Genomic DNA, 20,134 nt, shown 5'->3' with positions numbered 1-20,134 from the left:
ACCAGAAAGCACCATAACATTTTCCTAAACACCTGTTTGTCACGATGAACTGTGAATTGTACCTCGAGGTCATCACATGCAACAACAAAAATTACATTTGGGGTAATTTGATCTAACATTTAGCCCAATTTGACCTTACTCAGTTTACAGAAAAAGCATCTACTAAACAACAAGCAAATGGAACCAAATATATATATCTTCATCATGTAACAGATGTATTTATGTCATGTGGATGACCAGCCCTTCCAAACAAGAAGAAATAGCAATCAATCTCACCATATAGGCATCGCATTTGGGACAGACATCATAACAATATTGCTAAAGGCTGCATTGACTGCACTCACTGCTTGCTATTGATCAGTCAATCGATCAGCTATGGCAATTTACACATGCTTAGTTTTCTCTATCAGCTTCCATTGATGTAATACTGATGGTTAGATGTCAGTTGGTTGACTGCACTCCATTTATGCATGAGTTTACCTCTTGACCCCTGGTCCCACACGTTCTAGTTTCATTTGACTTTCATTATTGCTTGTCTCTGCTGGTCAAGCAAATTCAATCCTAGCTATCCAATTTACTCCCATCGAGTTTTTTCAATAAACACATAAAATGATTCCCTTTTAGCTCGTAGAGGCTTGTGACATTAGATGGGGACACATTGTCTGAAGATGCTGTTCTTGAACTTTAAAAAAGAAGATTGAATTTTCTTTGAGGTTTAATATTATGCGCATAACAGTCTATAAAAACACTTGTAAAAAGAAAACCCTCTTTGTACTTTAGGTCAGAAACTTCAAATACATGCGAGTATGGTCCAAATAGCTGGAAACTCTCAAGAGGATACAAGGGTTTAACGTATTTCTGGCTACTTTTGACTTGTGTGTGATGCAACTCCAACCACTTAGACCACGCTCTTCAATTCCAAATCACAGAGAAGATTTAAGCTTTAATTCTCTAATGAAGGCAAGACTTTTGAACACGCACATTCCACAGAGTGGCCTTTGCACAAATCCCCCAGATAATACAGTAGTATTATTTCCAATTAAAATCATTGTTAAGGCTATTGGTGTCCTTCAGGAGACCTCACATCACATAGTGTGAACACCTTTCAATGGGCTTGACCATTAAATGTACCAGGAAGAGGGGTGAAAAAGGAAGTTCTCAGAATGTCAGACTTCCTTTGTTCTTTTATGATCATCAATCATATGATAAAAACCTTTCAACTTGAAATGCTTTGAGTCATGCGACTGCTCACTGAGGAAACTGGTGACAAGCTTTGAAGTCTTACAGAGTTAAGATGGAACGGAAACAGTGACAGGTCTTCGGTATTGTGACTTATATCCGAGTTTTGAGTAAAAAATACATCTTACCCATTAGTTGTTTACTGGATTCAGATCTGAATACAAGTTTGCAGTCAGGTGTACTAAATAAATGAAACCTGGCATCACCAAAGAGCGGTGGAGAAAGAGTTAAAATAATTGAAGTAAAAACTACGGTCAAAAGAAATAAAAACATGAAACATATGCATGGATGAATCCTTCATAATTCACAATCAAGCATTTACAAAAAGAAAATAAGGTGAATTTTGATTTGTTTTGACTGAACTGCATGAAGTCCGAAAAAATATTCCACCCACATTTATACGTGAGCTTGAACTCTCCAGCCAGCATTAGCATTAAGATGAACGTGACCTGCCACTCTGAATTTTCATGATCATAAAAGTTATAATTAATTATTTGAAGTGACACATAGACATAGACCTTTTGTAAAGAGGATGACTGTTGCTTAAAACTTTGTGGCATCCCCTTCTTGCAGTACCCTTTAAGTGTACAAAATTGACAACCGGGCACCATCTCAGTTATCAGTCTGATGAATACTTCACTGAACCCATCAGAGCAGCGGCACAATCTGAAAACATATACTGTTTCAGTGCATCATGACATTACACTGCAAAGCTGTGGAAATAGCGGGAAATAAAAGAAAAGGCTTATTCTCTGTCTCTTTCTGTATAACTCACACTCGTGTCTTTGTTAATATTTATCCTCTTTTATGTTGGCTTACCATAAGCCTTATGATAATGAAATGAAATTGATAAGCAAGCATACCCAATCTAATAAAATGACAAGGAAAACAAAAAATAAGAGAACTAAATGTATTTTCCTCCTCATATTTCACTGAAACTTTGTAAAGTTTGTGTAAATGTGATTACACCTGCCAAATGGCTCCCCAAAAGGTTTGTGGAACCCTTGTATTAAGACAGCACATCATCTTTCATCGGCAGATCAGTGAGACTAAACCTCCTGACGTAACCCTGGTAGAGTTCGGCTGTTTAGAGCAAGAAACTGTGAGCTTGTGTGCTGTTGTGTTTTCATGCTACTTTTATTGGTCCAAACTAAAAATCAGGACACATGGAGACAATCTAATCCTCATCTGCCTGCCTCCATTTCTTCCAACACCCCAATCCAGAGTTTTCTAATGTTCCAGCACATATTTAGCATTTTTTTCCCAGACAGCCTGTTGGCAAAAAGAGTTTTCCAGTATGTTTGACCATATGTATTAAGTATGACACATCTATAAAACATTATATGGAGATGAGAAGCCCCTCACTGATCAAGTACTGACATTAGAGATAGATCTGTTTACCTTGACTAACTTTGCGGGAATGTGCTGCATTACCCAGAAGTGTGTAAAAGTTGGTAGCCCTGTTTTGTGTCCTCTGAGAATAGACTCTTGCATGCTTTACCTTTGCTAATGATACTAAAAGCGCTTTAAAAGCAATGCCACAATGTGAACATCATCAGAAATGCTGTGGGACACGGTGCATAAATAAGCGCAGATGTCTACAGAAACGCAGGTTTTGCACCTGCCCTCTTTCTACCAACGGACACTGATGGCTATCTGCAAACAGCTGACAGCAGGATGAAATAGAAGGGGGACCCCTTCCCCCACACGCACAGCATATGGTCTTCATTATATTGAACACTGTCCAAGATGTTGGCCAATCCATCAAATCTTTGTACTTTCCACTGCATGCTGTTTTGAAGCATGAAAGCAACTTCCTAAACTATTTCTACTCAGGATTTTAGCACCAAGAGCAACAAAATGATCGGATCAGCTGACATGAATCCTGAGATTTCAGTACGGGTGTACTCTATATTTGGCTCATTAGCTCATGTGATATCCAATAAGTTTAATTAAATTTACGCTGTTCAGATTGGCTTGACGCAACGGGTGAAGAACCTATTAAAGCAACCTTTAGAAACAAAGCCTTCTTTCTGAATTGATCATCCTTCTGAAACTTCATTACATCTCATTTAGCAGAAACAGGTTGTGTGAATTGCAGGGACAGATCTTGTGGAGCAATTTGGGGTTAAATGTCCATGGAGCATCCACATCCAGAGCTAAACCTGCGATCTCTTCAACCATGATTATCTTTAGCAGCCAAACTGGAGTGCACACGGGCTACTTTGTTACGAACATTTATATATATATATATATATATATATATATATATATACTTAAACTCTTTTTTGTAAGATTTTAAGATCCTTTAGTTCAAACAGTAGATATTAGTTTTACAGCAGTTTTCAGAAATTGTTGCTGGATCATGGATCAAAGTGCAGAAGTATACAGCCTGCTTTATAGCATGCTTACCAATGCTGCTGACCCCCAAACAGGTGATATTAATGCTGGTTTATGCTGATGCTTTTAATGATTAATATTTACCGCCATGTCTTAAGAACAATAAAGAGAGAGAAATAACTATTTCAGCTGTGCAATGCTTATGTAGGTTGCATAAAATAGGGCACATGGTTGAGAAAATGTGTTACTGAATATGAGTCTTATAGAAAATCTAAGACAGCACCACAGTAACTTTAGTTTACAATACTTTTTAAATGTAAAAATGATGTGTAGGGAATCATACAGCTTGAGAAAGAGTTAAAACCTGTACACATCTGCATACAAGTGTAGGTATTTCCCCCTACTCACCACATAGTAGAACTGCATGTCCTGGCGTACAGGGTCCTCAGGCAGTATGAGGGTAGACGAGGTTTTATCCGATCCCATGAAGAACAAAACCATCACACTTCCTGGGTAGACACTCAGATCAGGTGAAAACAGAGAAAACAACAAAGGAGATCCCACTTGTTCTCATCAGTCAAACTCTGGATGGAGGGAGTCAGTCCCTCTATGGAGCAGCTCCTGTTTCTGGGCCGTTGGTAAGAGGTTCAGTGTCAATGCTTCCTCTGCGTCTGTGTATCTGAGAAGTGATAGCAGCTCTTCCTGTGAAGGGGTGCTCTCTGAGTGTGTCTGTGTGCACTCCAGCTGATAAAATGCGAGTCCCTACATGCAGCTCAGTGCAGCCTCTGCCTTGCTCCTCGTCTGTCAACAACAGGAAATGTGCCACTGGCAGCGCAGAGTTTGACAAGCTCACAGCCTTCACTCTGATGCAAGCACTGGAAGCACTGGGAATGCATTAGTATGGGCTGTGCCGGGATCAGGTCTCACTTATCCTTCCATTTCCACCTCCTTAACTGCACATGCCATAAAACAAAGGTCTGAAGGTCAGTATCTTGGTAGTAACTGCAGTATGATGACTGAACTTTGCTCCGTGAAGTTTTTGATCTGACTGAAATACTTGAACAAGTAATATGCTGAAATGTTTTAATTGTTGATGGAAAGTGTATAATTCAAAAATTCTAAATGTCAAACATTCACATTCCTAAACTGACAAATAAGTTGCAAGATCCATGCTCAAAGTCTTGTGTGAAGACATTTAATGCTCATTCATAAATGGCCTACAAATAATTTTTGTCCTTTGTACAGCCAAATGCAATACTGATTTAGAAAAAATAAATAAAATAAAATATGATTTTAAGAAAGCATTATTTTTATATTATTATAATGAAATTTTTTTTTTGTCAACAAATAGCCAAAAAAATAAAATAATCTTTTAATAATCTCTAACACATCTGAAAATCCCAAGTAGTTAATTTCAAAAATATATATGATTATTTCTGAGATTCTGAGATCAAATGGTCAAACATGACATTAAGGACTTTTACATTCATTTATGAGATTTCTACTTCAAAGACTCTAAGAATCAAGCAAAATGTATCTGTTTCCACAAAAATAACAGGAATAAAGTATATGACAATATTAAAACACAGCTAATTTGGTTATTTTAACAGTTATTTTATACTTTAAAAAATCTTTCACAATATTAGCTTACTGCTTGGGATTTTCAGATGTGCATCATAGAAAAAATGCAGCCTTGGTGAGTTTCTTTCAAAAACCTTAGATCACATCTTAGTAAACCCCTTTTTTTGAAGGGTAGTATTAGACTACTCAACTTTAAAAATAAAAAAAATAGTTCAAAGTACCTCAGTGATCTTTTGTTACTGCACACGATGAAACATCGCATCGGAAAACAGGTGTTTCTGAAAGTGCTGCGGTGGCTGTGCATTAGGTGGGCGCTGCACGCGTTTGACAAACAGCAGAAATGAAGGGTAAAAATAAACCCACAAGGGGGCAATATTGTTCAAGAATCTCATAATGGAAACGATTACGTAAATTTGTTGTGGAATTACTAATGTTTTGTGTGGTCTCAGTTTGGTAAGGGAATCTGATCTAAGATCTCAGTCCTACGGAGAATCGTCATAGATACAATTTTCTTTATAAATTATCAAATTTGGATTTTGAATATGCAAAAAGGCAATGTGTATTGTGTAAACTAAAGTAGAAAAAGAAAAAAACCACCACCATAACTGCAAAGGACTGTTATGCAAGAAAAATAATTTATTTGAATGATATACCTTTTACCACACAGGCAATACATACTTCAGCTGATTAGAGATCTCACAGCAACCGTCATTTCTGCTGGAGGGTGAGGTCTATAATATGCACATTTTAAAATATGTCTTTCCAAGGAAAAAATAACAAAAATATAATTCTCATTATTATCTTGCCTTCCCACCATATCTTTCTTTTATTCCCAACAAGGACAATCTGACCATTTTAAAGCTTTTTCCATTCTGGCAATCTGAGAAAGGACTACTATGCTCAGTCTTATCATGCATGTACTGTAAATTGTGACAAAAACCCAAGTCCCGTGTGTAATACAAGGAGTTGTCAGCTTGTGATGTCAAGAATTGATTAAAAGTCAATGGTTATGCTTGACAGCAACCAGATGGTTGTTAACAAACTTGCTCTGGACTCCCTTTTTTCTCCTTTAGCTGGCACATTTGACTCTCTTCTGTGTACCGAAATGGGATTCAGAATGAATCACTATCGGCTATGCGAGGAAAGAAATGGCTGGAGTGAAGCCAGTGAAACTAGAGAGGAATTGGTTTTTCGGGTCAGTTTGTCAAACACTTCTAATGTGATCATTATACATATATACTGTATGTCTCTTCAATGGATACTTGTCTCCCCTCTCTGGGATTTACATTATTGATGCAAAAGGTTTCTAACAGTCCACTAAGGTACATTTCTTGAGTTCCATTTGTTTTGCCCATATAATACCATCTCTTTCCACTGTCCTCCTTCTCTCTCTTACTTGTACCTGTGAGAGTACTGTTGACATTGATAGGGTTAAGCACAGAGTACACAAGAGTAGTGATAAATATTATAGTAGTAAATCCTAAAAAGAGTAAAAGAAACTCTGCATACTTCTACGGAAGTGCAATACCAAGGCATTTAAAAACACAGAGGCTTCACGCCAGAATACAAGGCAAATAAACACTGGTTGTCAGACTTTTTTTTCATTCACTAAATATTTAAAACAAGTGTCACACACTATTTTAATGTGGTGGTATTCTGTTTTTTGTTTTTTTTCACGTTAACGCTTTTCATATTGTCTGAATACCTGAAGGACTAGTCTGAGAAGATGAACATCAAGACAAGATCCATCTCGATCTTGTTCCAGACTTAGAACAGGTTTTTGCCACGCACATCCTCTCCTGGACTGCTGAGGGCGCTCCGGCTCAGTAGCACCAGGTTTCTGTCCATTGTCTGATTGGGAGCCAGAAGAACAGTCACATTAGGAAGGGGAGCTTCATGTGGAATGGTAAGAAGAAGCAGTCTCTGAAACCTCAGTCTCTCCGTCTGCAGTAGTTTCCAAAATATTCCCTTAATGAAGGATGATGATCAGTTTACCACAGGTGACCTGCTCAAGTCCTTGAGTGAATTCCCACATTTGATCAAAGTCTACAAAGTCTTTGTGCATTCGAAATGTCGATCTACAATGCAGTTTCGTGGAGGGCAATCATTAAAAAATTAATTTTCTATTATGTTCTTTTTGGTCAAAAATTCTAATCTAAACATAACACTGTTAAGCTCTGCCTCACCCTTTTCTAACATTCACAGGCATTCATTGCCAGTGCCAACAGAAGGGCAAGTCTGATTCATCTTTGATGCATAGTCTGAAATGGACATAAAGTGAGAAGCTTTGCACTTGGATTTGAATGTACTTATGTCTTGAGAGATGATCTGGAATTGTGGTCATGAGTGTCTGGTTTTTCTGGAAAAAAATGTGGAGAGATATATGAATTCGGTCATCTTTTTAACCATCCATAGGCCTCAGTAAATCACCTGCCTAGTTTGAGATTATACACTTGGACTGGTAGCCATGATGGGTTTCCTGAGTTGTAAAGAAACCATGGACAGATCTGACACAAGGGACAGCCAGAACCAAACCACCTAGTAACTCTTACTGGACCTTCTTCTGTGGTCTAATGTCCCTCCCATGAACCATCACTTTCTGTTCTCTTCTGTACTGTCCACAAATGTTCTTTTCAAAGGTTTTGTCTATGACAATTTAGATTTTTGTTGTACGTTGTGCACAAGCATAACTATATGCTGTCTATTTACACTTTTGGCAGTATGTGAATATCTCTAGATGTGGGTTCAGATGTATTGCATTATGATGATTCCATATGATCACTTCAATCCCATGTGTGCTGTGAGCTTATAAAATAATAGGCAGTTTCCCAAGAATAGTCACATATATAGACAGCTTTCTGTCTGTTGTGTCTTTGATCAAGCAGTTACGTTTTCTTATATATATATATATATATATATATATATATATATATATATATATATATATATATATATATATATATATAGTATACATCGTTGTTGTTTTTTTTTTAAAGATTAAATAAATTCAAGAAGACATTTATATGGCCTTTCATATTTTTGGAAAAAATAAAATGAAAAATAAACAATGGAAAATAACAAATATAGCTTTTGTCTTGTAAACTAGTTCCTGTACTGGTGAAAGTGCTTCATTTTAAGGGGTACCAGACCTTGCTTACAACCTTTGTGGAATGTTATTCAGACTTGTGTCATACACTCCTCTCTCTGTGTGAGTTTGTGCAGTCTATTTCAACAATTATCCTACTAAGACACTTTCAAGTCCACCACTGAAGTGGGCAGAGCAGGCTTTGGCCACAAATATAGGCTGGGCTCCTAAAATAGTGAACAGTCTGAAAATATTTCTTGATGTCAGTTTCCATTCAAGAGTTTAGTCATCGCATTTATATTTCCAGAATAGCAGATTTATAGGCCAGAATTTTGTATCAGTGGTGGGCTCAGTTTCCCTTAAAACTGACTATACTCCACAAAAATCTAACATCATCAGAATGATATCCCCTTGTCTGAAAGCAACAACTCAAACCCACTTAATTTCCTTCAGCATGTGGTCTTTGTAAATTAAACCATTTAGATGGGCTGTGGAGTGTAACGGAAAACCAGCCATATTGATATCCACCATGTAGTTCTCTACAAGTGGAATCACTGGTCCTGTGGAGCTGGTTTTGGTGTGTTTGTTGCACTCCCATCTGGCTGTGACTGAGAGAACTCAGTAACTCGTCGTGCCAAGGGGTTTGTGCTCTTCAGCAACTCCATGGCAGAAACTCTGGTCCCGCTGCTGGCTTTGTTGCTTCTCTTCTGGAGAAGAGCCATAAAGTTCTCATTTCGTGAGCTTGCCCTAGGAGTGGTGCTGAGGCCCAGAGTTCGGAGGTCTGTGCTACTGCTTTTCACAGGTGAGACCAGACACTGCCTGCTTCCAAAAGAATCCGTTGGTTCCTTGCGACCAAGAACTTTCCTCTTTGACCTAGGAAAGGCAAAACAATGTAAATGGTTCATAAGCGCAGGGTTGCCAACTCTCATGCATCTGGCGTGACACTCACGCTTTCAGCATCAATCTCACACTGAAGTCCAAGCGTAAGTGTCACACCAGATGCATGAGAGTTGGCAACCCTGTAAGCATTTACACCAGGGTTCCTCAAATCTGGACTTGGAGGGCCACTGCCCTGCAGACTTTAGCTCCAACCCCACTTAAAGACACCTTAAGAGTTACTGATTTGAAATAAATCACAGAACAGTAGCCCTCCAGAGCCCTCCTTGGATGTAAGAGTTTATCATGGCTGGCTAATTAATCCATTTACTATTTATGCTATGTTAAGAGCTACATTTGTTTAGTTAATATATTAAATATGTTTTTTGGACAAAAAAAATGATTTAAATTAGAGGGCATCACAAACAGATTTGTATAAAATGGTTAGCAATTAAATTGCTAAAAAAATGATTTTTAGCAATCAATTTATGTTATATTGATAAAATTTTTTAGTTGCACATAGAAAATTGCACTGGAAGACAGATAATCCAGTACAATACCATATCCGCATATGTATTCAAATTATACCAAAGTAATTCTAGTTAGAGAGAAATAGATAAAATCAGCATGAATGTTAAAGTACAAATTTTACCTGTGTATGATGGTGAAGAGGTCCTCAGTGGTGTGAGCTGTGGCTGTGTTGACAAAAACATCATCGTCTGTTTCCTCTGTTATGTGTAGTTCAGTCTTGTCAGCTGCAGAGTTGTTCTCTTCCAGTATTTCTGATTCTGCATAAGTTTCTGTGAAGCAACATAGAAGAATATAAATTAAACCCCAGATTGATTATGCCAAGAAAGATATCTTCACTGAAAATGTAAACAAATGTTTAACCTGTTACTGTCTCTGTTTGAGGTGCCTCTCTCTCTGTAATTTGAAGAGAATCTGAATCTTTTGAACTGTCCTCTTCAGCTACCACAACATTCTCTTGATTTCCAAAGGTCGCACAACTTTCTGAATTTTTAAAGTTTGCATGATCCCTTGCATGATCATCTTGATCTTCATCTTTAAGCAAATCACCCTCAATGTCAGATGCTGATGGACCTGTAGGTGACTGGGAGATGCTGTCGGAGAGTAGAGTTTGCCTTTCTGCCCCACCATTGGTCTGGATGCTTGGAGAGGGCAGAAGAAGGACATTGGGTTTTTTTGGCACCGGAGGAGGCACCTTGGGCTTCCTTTTGTCTAATTCCGCTAAACAGGATATCGTCATTCTACTTGGAAGAGTCTTACTTTTGTCCTCTCTCTCTGGGCTACTTGGGGACGGTAGATCTTCTTCAATAGGAATCCCATGCTCCAGATCAAACTCAGGAAGATGAGGTACATGGTAATGGAGTGGCTCTTGTGGGGCTATTGCAGGTGTGCTGAGTGATGACTGAGCTGGTCTCTTAGGTTTGGGCTTTCTTACAACCATATAGATGTTACCCACAGGCATGGGTCGGTCCACAGGGGATGATGGAGGAGATTCAGGTGCCAGAGGGGAGGATGAGGGAGATTTAAGCATCAAGTTCATGGGTCGTTTAGGTAGAGGTGGCTTCGTTGCAACAGGTGGCTTTGACTGTTTTGTGTTAGAAGGAGTAATAGGAGGGCTGAGATCTCGACTTTGCTCTTCCTCTATAATGTCAGAAGAGCCATCAGGACTGTCCTCAAGTTCTGAGCGGCTAACTGAACGAAGTCGGATGTTTCGCAATTCTGTTGTTGTGACCATAGGCAGTGAAGACTGACTAGGGCTCAGTTTACCTGGTTTGTTGGCTGTAGATGTGTCAGAGTGGCGTCGGCTGGCTTTCTGCTTGGGTTTGACAGAGGACAGATCCAGCTGAGAGTTTGCAGGTAGTTCAAATGAAAGACGTGAACGTGATTTATCCTTTGCAGAAGCTGGGAGGGAAGATTTACGTTCTGGAATCTTTGGGCGCATCTTGCAGCCAACTGGAGAAGGTCCAGTGATCAGGGTGTTTGATATAGTTGGGGTTGGAGTTTCAGACTGGCTTGAGTAGCCACTGGATGGGGACAAGAGGCATGGGAGCTTGAAGGGGTATACCTTGGTTTCAGCTTCAATGGAGAGCAGGGATGGAGATGTAGCTCGTGAGGTTGAGGGTGAATTTAGGGATTCTGAGCTACCTTGCACCTTCATGCACTCAATAACTGTGGTACCTGTGGCTGTGCTTGAACCTGACAGTGAGTGGTAGGGATCATTGTTGGACTTCCACTCGTTAAGCTGCCAGTGAGGAGGAAACCCAAGCTCTGTATCCCTGTCAGGAGGCTGAGAAATATCAGAAGATGTCTCCAAGCTACTGTGGGCCTGATCTGTGTCATCATCAGGCTTGACAATTAGGAACTCTGGCTGGAATGAATCTTGAATATGGTGATCCCGAGGGATAAAGAGACTTTTGGGTCTACCATCTCTGAAGTGCCCTTCACTGTGGTAGGAGCCCATTCCTCCAACCTCTGATAGGTTTTTCATTAGGGATACACTACGTACTGGAGGTGGTGGCTTTTTCTTAGATTTCTTAAGTGAGATACTCCGTGAGCGGGACCTTAGGCGACCATCTGGAAAAAAGTCTGAACCTGTGGTCACAGAAACATTATCAGTGCTCGTGCTATCCTCGGAGCTGTTGCTCGGATATAACAGGGCATAATTCTCACCCTCTGGAACAACAGGGACAGCTTCACCTGGAGAACATATATTATCTGCTGAGCAAAATGATCCAGAGTCTGTTGGTGTTGAAAGTGAACGTTCACGGAACCTGAAGACATTGGACCGCACTGACCTCTTCTCCTGATCACTTTTATTATTTCCCATGCCTGCAGTGGAAGTTGCCCCCTCAGTGTCATTCCGTTTTCCTACAGGAATGCCACCCCCCTGTGTAGACACTGTATACATCCGGTTTCCACATGGTTCCGAGATGGAAGCGAAAGAGCTGGAATGTGACCCTGAGCTCATGGAGAGGCCGGAACTGGTCTGGGATGGACAGATAAGACCACCTCCTTCACCTCCAGGTGTTAGCATTCCAGTTTTAGATACTGGTTGCTTGGAAGCAGGGCTGGTAACCAAGGCATAGTTGTAAGAGTCATTCCAGGAAGGAGAAAATGTAGAACCTTTTGGGCCATTCCAGGAGGGGCTAGGGTACATCAGAGTGGCATGATCCATCATGCCTGATGGGGTCTTTGGAGATGGGGGGACACTGTACTCCAGGTCACTCTGGGTCTTCCGAAGGGGAATATGCTGTTGGCCTGTGTTCTCTGTAGTTGGCTCCAAAGATCTGGGTTGAGAGGATCCAGGGGAACAGGCCCCTTGTATTAGATCAACAGCAAGAATTTTGCTGTCACCTAAAGACAAAATAGTTTTTTTTTAAAGGAGTTTAAAACAGAAGTTTGCTGTTTATACATTTTTGTAAAGATTCTAAAATATATTATTCCGAATATTGTTAAATAAAACAAGTTGTCAAAGCCTATGTGTGGCTCTAACAAACATTAGATTTTAGATTTACAAATTACTCTAGGTGGAAATCATTGGTCAGTGCCCATTGTCTTTTTCCTGTTTATTTCCTTTTGCACTCTTTGACCCTGTCAGTAACTTGCCTAACTTCCTGTTAGTCACCTTGGCAGTGCAGCGTGACATCGGGGCCTGCAATCACACTCCTCGGGCGGCGAACGGTCTTTGGGTTGACCGCTGAATCAGTTCTAAAGGGGGCCCGCAGTTCGCTGCGCTGTGCGGAGTGCTTATCAAAGCACTGGCCTGAGGCAAGATATGAGATACCAGCTGTCAGGCTAACTGACAGTCTTAAGTCAGATAAATTATGTTACCTTAAAACGGTTGTATAAAAGGTATATTATTAAATACATGTTAGGATCAGGCTGAAAAACATAACTTATGACTGCCTAATCAGACTTGAGTAAAGGCAATGACAAGCATTTTGGCCATTTATGAAAAAACAATCTTTTATGGATAAAAGCAATAGCCAACATGAGATAGATGGTTAGCCGGACACTTGATCATGGTACCTGATTGATCTGGAGAAATGAAATCAGACAATGGACACTGGATAATACATCAAAACAAGAGCTGGATATTCACTGATAAGTGCTACCTAATGGCAGATTTATGTAACTTTCTATCGTTTTTGTGGGACAATACATGTGATGTTTTCAAGCACTGCAATGACTGGGTGTTTAATCATTTTAAACACCCATCGCAGGAAGGAGTGCTGTAATAAATGGTCCACCATTCCACAATGATGAAAAGAACTGAACATAATGTTCTAATTAAACCCAGTTCTCACTATGTTCTTTACATAGATACCCCTTGTGTCTCTCAGAAAACAGCTCTCCCAACAAAACCTCATTACCTCCCTACATGTGAGCTGGCTTCATTCATGAAAATACCAACAACAAGGAGGTGAAAAAAACCTTACTTCCTCTGGCCCTGTTACTCCCACCCATCCGCTACAGTTCTCTCTCTATCTCCATCTCTCTCTCTCTATGCAGCTTTTTCTGCACCTCCAAGCTAAGCGAAGTAGGGAGAGCTGCATGTTGCCATGGCAACAGCTACCTGTTCATTATCTTTAGCGGGTGAAGAGCAGCACCACTTTGGGAATCAGACTCCAGGCAGTCTAAGCACAGCATTATCTGTGTTTACAGATCCAGCCACCTCTCTACTAAATCCAGGACAGAGAAGGGATCTGGAAGGTAGTAAGGGGGAAGATGGGTGTGGGACAGCTGCGACAGAGAGGGAAAGTGATGTCTTGCTTTAAAAAATAGGGTGACAGCTATAGAGAGGAGCAAATGCTTTAACAGTTTAAGTACTTTCATAAGAAATCATATCTGATCTGTGAACTCCTTGGAAAGAGAGCAAAAGAACTAAGAAACAGTGTTGTCTGTGGTGGTGGTGATGATGATGATGGTGATGATAATGTAATAAGGAGAAACTATTGTTCAGTCTGTGCTGTAGACAGCAAAGCATTCTCACCACTTGATATGGACTAATTTCATCAAATAATTAAACAGCTAATAAATTGTTGAAAGTTTTCAACATTAATTACACATCAATGACACCTCCAAACAACTCAGACTCTAAAAAGACTTTAGAAGTATCCAGATACACTCAACATAACAGTTTGCCAACCTGTGATCTCAATGGGCACAAGGTGAGCTGGAGTATGTCGGCCCAGGTACCAGCGAGGTTTCTCTGCAACAGGTGGACTCAGTGATGCATTCCAGCCTAGAAGTGACTTCTCTGAACCACATGGGGTTGGGTCCTGTGCCCGGACCCCTAATGTTGTGGTCTCATCCTCACAGACCTGCTTATTTGCAGGCTAAAGAGAGAGAGAGAGAGAGAGAGAGAGATAAAATCAGAGTATGAATATAAACCAATATGATTAATTCCTAATTATGTATTTGTAATGATTTGTATTATTACCCAAATTATGTATACATTTAAGCACTTAATTTCTAAATATAGATTTTTGGTATATGTGATAATTATATAATTCATTTGAATAATTAATATTCTTTATATTCAAACACTGGGTTCAGTTTATCTTTTTTTAGCAGATGTCTTGGCAGGCTCTTTAAATTACGGCTTATTTACATGCTCAAAACCATCGGCACAGAGAAGCCTGTAGCTGTTTTCATTCAGGGGACAAACCACATCTAATTAGATTTGCAAACTTTACAGAGAACATTAATGCTCCCCAGAAAACAAATGAGTTTGTTGGTGGCACACAAGTCAGAATCCAGTGACTTAATAAAAGCCAAAATTTCTAGTTTCATCAGTATAAGAACTGATAAGACAGTATACAAGTAGTTACCACAAAGACGAACTCTGTCTTCTTGTTGTTGAGTGAGGAAGGGGATCGGCTGAGGGTGGTTGACGTGTCCTCTGAGCTCTGAGAGGAAGGGTGTCTGAATGTCTGTCCTGTCACTCTGTTATCATACAACTGCTCTTCAAAATCTGAGTAGACACAGACACAACATGCTAGTTTTAAAGCTATTGCAGCAACAGCTCTAAGAGACACTAAGATCAGTTAATGAAATCTCTCTCCCTCTTCGTCAGAAATGTTCCCTAGGGCTCTTGTAAACAGAATGATTACCATTACATTCATTCCAAGGACTCCCCTCACAAGACCCCACCCCATTCTTGTAGCCATTTTAATCCCCCAAAACATTCTCCCCTCCCACTATATACTCAAAAACAGACATACTTATGTCTTTATAATTTACAGTTCAGTAAGTAGGCACTGATTTGGCTATACTAGTGAGAGCCGAATTTAAAAAAATGTCCTCAAATGTCAAATACTCCCTTGTAAGGACATTTAGGTAGTTGAAAGGCTCATAAATCGGCCAAATTATGTTTCGCTTTAAAAATGTCAACAGGATTACTGCTAGGGTTAGGTTAAATGTAAGTTATTAGTCAATGCCATCTTAGTATATAAAACTTTTTCCTATGTGAGGTCCACAATAATATGGTCTGTGTGTGCGATGGTTTTTAGTGGGGGTTGATCCCTCTTTTTCCAAACTGGGATGCCGCACTCTTAGACTTGGGGTTGCCTAGCAATGGTGGGCTGTCTAAGACAATGGCATACCTCCGGAGTCGACAATAGCCCCAAGCCCCAAGTTTAGCCTTGCTGAGTAGAGTCCCCTTCACATGCTGAGACATAGCCGAACAGAGCACACACTTGAAATCCTAAACCTCCACTAAAATAAGACTGAGACTTCAGCAAAACTAACAGCCTAGTGCTGTTTACCGCCACATGTGCAACTTTTAAATATGTGGTGGCATTTTATTTATCATGCTGTATGGAGACAGTTCTATTCCAGGAATGATGCTTAACCAGCTGGCTTTCAAATCACTACACTAATGAGATATACACAGAGAGACAATCCTTCAGTAAGCCTTAGACCCCAAGTTATTCAAGGAAACACTTGCACTGCAAATACTGGTGGACCAAACTATGCAATCTCTATGCAAACTATGCAAAGTCCCATGGAAAGCAAAGAGAAATGTAAAAAAGACTGTGTTTTGGAATGTGTTATGACTATTACTTCCCTGCATCTGTAACAAGAACCAACTTCTGCAAACACAGGCCAACTTGCAAAGCATTCTACACACAAACCACAGAGCAAAATCCTCTTTAATATACATGACTATCCTCACTTTCCAAACAGTCAGCTATATTAGAGACGGGTGTTTCCTCTGAGAAGGCGAGGGAGGCATTGCCTCCTCAAAATATTTGATGAGAAAACAAATCATAGTACAAAAAAAAAAATGCCAATATTACAAAACGTACAATTAAAAAGTATATAATTCACTTGTTTTTCTAAAGAAACACTGTCCAACAGCAACACCAGCAGCTTAAGTTACAGCAGGAGTCCTCATCTCTTATGCCTCCCTTGAGCCCAAGTTTTAACAAACCCCCTTAAGAGTGTGGTACGTTTGGTGGAGGGTAATTGAGAATGAATGGGGGAAAGTCATGTGAGAGAAGGCAATGCCTCAATCGCAATATGATTGGATATCTGTGTTATGTTATGTTTGGCTGTGATTGGTTCATGTGATAAATCCCTCCTCCTCCATCCGCGAATCAATCTGAATGAACAATATAATGGCATTAATGGGAAGACTAATAAAAAAGTAAACAACTACCACTTTGTTAAATCAAAATAAGTCTTAAAATGATTTTTGGGACTTTTTAGAGAATAATTTGCCTGGTGAAATTTAAAGTAAAATCTCAGTGTCTGTGACTAATATTTTCCGAACTTTTATGATTGATGATCCAAAAAATTCATCAAGAGTTTAAAGTTAACTATTTAAAAGAAAAGCTTAACATAAGTTCACAAATAAAAATAATATATATATACTGCCTTGAGATATTATTTTGGAATAAAGGTAAAATGAAAAAGGTAAAAAACACTAACTTTATTGAGATTCATACTTGCCTTTAATAAACATAATATTGATAACATTGTTAATGTAAATAAATAAATAAAAGTATCATAGATTCAAAAAAATTAATCAGCAAAACAATTTTCAGCACTGATGATAAGAAATGTTTCTCGAGCATTAAATAAGCATTTTAAAATGATTTCTGAAGGATCATGTGACAACAAAGGCTGGAGTAATGACTGCTGAGAATTCAGCTTTACTAATATATTACATTTTAAATATAGTAAAATAGAAGTGTTGTTTTAAATTGTAATAATATTTCATATTACTGTATTTTACTGTATTTCTGATCCAAGACTTCTTTTAAAAATGTATTTAAAAAAAATCTTATTTACCCAAACCTTTGAATGGTATTTTAATAAATAAAGTTGCTCATGTTAATTTAAAGACTTGTAAAATGTGAGAATTATAATGGCTGCAGCTAAGCATTCTTTGAAATTCATACTAAAGACAGTTCCAAGAAAGAAAGTAAACTAGATTTACTAGAGCGTCAGAACTCACCGAAACACTGGTTGGTTCATTCAAGCCTCAGTGGAAAGGTAGGCTTCAAAGACCAATATGAAAACTTCAAAGATGATGTATGGGAGCGAGTATCAGAAGCAACAGACTGAGTAGGTGTGTATATATATATATATATGTCTGCGTATGTGTGTGTGTGTGTGTGTGTGTGTGAAGGTATTTCAAACACACTCTCCCCTCCTCCCCTGAACTGATCTTAGGCCAGTCAGTAAAACTAATCTCCATTCTTATCAGCCAATCAAATGGCTCGTCTAGACACGATGCCAACCACTCGGGCGTGAATGAGTGGTCATGAATGACCTCAAAGCAGCGCCTAACAAGATGCTCACTGAAAACCACCCATTTATTAAATATGGGTCACTCCTTGTCTTGTGTATGCAGTAGAGGAATGGAAGAGGTCAAGAGCAACAATGCCCCTTTTCATGTCAATTTGTGCAGTTTTTGTCTGGTCTGTTTTCCTTTCGGTCTTTGTTTCTGTGAAGGAAATTTAAAATGTAATCATTTTCAAATTAATCATAAAATCAGTTGACCCTAAATGATGACTAACATTTCCCTTTTTAACCTTTAAGTATGTTTTGAGGAACAGAAATGTTCTAAACTTTAGTAGCATTGCAATAATGAAACATGGACAAGACAAGATGACTAGATGTCTGAAAATACTAATAACGGTACAATCTCATGATTTGAGGAAAAAGATGATTTGCCAAATAAGTGAACCAATCATATTAGAGGAAAATTATGTAACGTGACTACCTTGGCTATGTACCTTTCTTATATAAACTGTTGTATCCTTGATGCTGGGGATTCTCTTTGATTGGAATGAGGTCCTCCAGGCCATGATTAAAGCATATTCAAGGGCATTGTTTGGAGTCTGTCTGGTTACTGCTGTGCAGCCACTTGAGATCTTAGTCCCAAGTGATAGTGTTCAAAAGGGGCCAGACATTGCCTGACTCAATAGGGTGTCACCAGCAGACATGCGAGAGACTATAAACTTTAAAAGTTTCATCGTTAGATGCTTGGTGTCGCCAGTAGATGCTCCCAGCTAAACTTAAGTCAGGGGGAATGCGTAGGAGAATTTCTACTACATGTCTTGTGCATAACTGAACAGAAATAATTTATAAGCATGGGGGGATTGGATATAAATACAGTATTATTGATTATCTTAAGCACTATGGATGCATAATCTCTTTAATATTGCATGGCTCTTTATTTGACTTACATTATATGAATATGCAAGTGAAAGATATGGACAAGACACCGGGCTGTTATCAAATTCGAATATTGTGATAATTTCACAAAATAATTAATAATAACTATAATACTAAGAATATAGTTTAAAAAAATTAAAAAGATTAAAAACCATGCCACAAAAAGATAAACCAGCTACATCATTATACAAACTTACTGTATTTATGCACTATATACAATCGTTTTTAGTTAATATGATTAACATTTCGCGAACAAAATAATTTTAATAGGAATCCATGTGGTCAGGAATTTAGTGTGAGGGGAGATTTTCCCATGCAAATTCCACAATTTAAAGGTGCAATACACAATTTTTGGGAAATGTTATTAGTATTTGAAATCTCCAAAACAAACATGGCCCTACCTGAAAAGACCACACCCCAATCCTGATAGCTCCGCCCCCCAATTCACAACTTTGCTATGCAACACAGACACCTCCCCCATCATGAGTAGACAGACCTTTTACAGGTGATTGACAATAAATGTATTTTGGTGCCAGATTCACTTTCAATCGTGTTTCTTAGAAATAGCTTACTGCACTTCTAGTGCTCTATTAACAAATTGAAAACTAGAGTGTTTGAGAATGACTTGTGTGTGAGCTAAAGTACATTGCTGTAGTGAAATTAGACACAGTCTTTTTGCCTAGGAAAATCTGATTACATTTTTCTGATACCACTAAATCTTTAGACTTTAAATGTTAAATATATATATTTACTTTCAATTACTAAAATCAAAAGTTTTTACTAAACAAATACTGCTATTGTAAACTAAATAAATGTTTTAATGTTACATTGTATATTATTTCACAAACCAAAACAAAGACTGACATTCTGCCCTTCAACACACATTTTCAAATGAGAATAACTGACTGTAGCATTGTTTTTCAGATAAATGTATGTTAACTTAGCAGTTTTCTTAAATATCTGCAAACATTTTATAGTATTTTTGTGCCTAATTAGAGTCAAAAACTTACATAGAGCACCTTTAATAACAACAAACCGTGATATCAACTGGGCTTTTTTTTTCTTCAAATTTCTATGTCCTTAAAGTTGAAAGGAATAAATATTTATGGCAGATAGTCTATCAGGCTGTAACTGCTATGTCTCCCATTTTGAATAAATGGTAAATCAGCAGGTTTTCAGCAACAGATTCTTAAACTTTTCTTGCTCCCACCATGTCATGATATTGCAATGCAACCTTGCATGGCAGACAGACATATGCAAAGGCAAATTGCTGTTTATGCACATAGCATAGTG

The 20,134-nt window shown here is 38.6% G+C and overlaps 3 protein-coding genes across 9 annotated transcripts in view; all 3 read right to left on the bottom strand.

Annotated features, from left to right (window-relative positions):
* The window catches only part of LOC113106284 (rho GTPase-activating protein 6-like), a 34,841-nt gene extending 30,323 nt beyond the window's left edge, over window positions 1–4,518 (bottom strand). Inside the window, exon 1 of one of the 2 annotated variants that reach the window (XM_026268033.1) lies at window positions 3,988–4,518. In XM_026268033.1, coding sequence (XP_026123818.1) covers window positions 3,988–4,080 — 93 coding nt within the window. In that variant the 5' untranslated portion in view covers window positions 4,081–4,518. The remainder of the gene's footprint in view (window positions 1–3,987) is intronic. The other variant, XM_026268034.1, reaches the window with a different exon arrangement.
* Window positions 1–20,134, bottom strand: part of LOC113106275 (microtubule-associated protein 1A-like) — a 1,143,919-nt gene that overhangs the window by 1,036,633 nt on the left and 87,152 nt on the right.
* LOC113106280 (NHS-like protein 2) overlaps window positions 8,109–20,134 on the bottom strand; it is a 72,485-nt gene continuing 60,459 nt past the window's right edge. For 4 of the 6 annotated variants that reach the window (XM_026268021.1, XM_026268023.1, XM_026268025.1 and 1 more), the window contains exons 3-8: window positions 14,983–15,125; window positions 14,298–14,487; window positions 12,774–12,911; window positions 10,013–12,502; window positions 9,774–9,921; window positions 8,109–9,118 (exon numbers count right to left, since the gene is read on the bottom strand). In XM_026268021.1, the coding sequence (XP_026123806.1) occupies window positions 8,797–9,118; window positions 9,774–9,921; window positions 10,013–12,502; window positions 12,774–12,911; window positions 14,298–14,487; window positions 14,983–15,125 (3,431 nt within the window). In that variant the 3' untranslated portion in view covers window positions 8,109–8,796. The remainder of the gene's footprint in view (window positions 9,119–9,773; window positions 9,922–10,012; window positions 12,503–12,773; window positions 12,912–14,297; window positions 14,488–14,982; window positions 15,126–20,134) is intronic. The other 2 variants (XM_026268024.1, XM_026268027.1) reach the window with 2 other exon arrangements.

The sequence above is a fragment of the Carassius auratus genome, chromosome 7, assembly GCF_003368295.1.
Source record: "Carassius auratus strain Wakin chromosome 7, ASM336829v1, whole genome shotgun sequence".
Lineage (NCBI taxonomy): Eukaryota > Metazoa > Chordata > Actinopteri > Cypriniformes > Cyprinidae > Carassius > Carassius auratus.
Note: the sequence above shows the minus strand (reverse complement) of the source record. Positions and strands in the feature narration are given on the sequence as shown.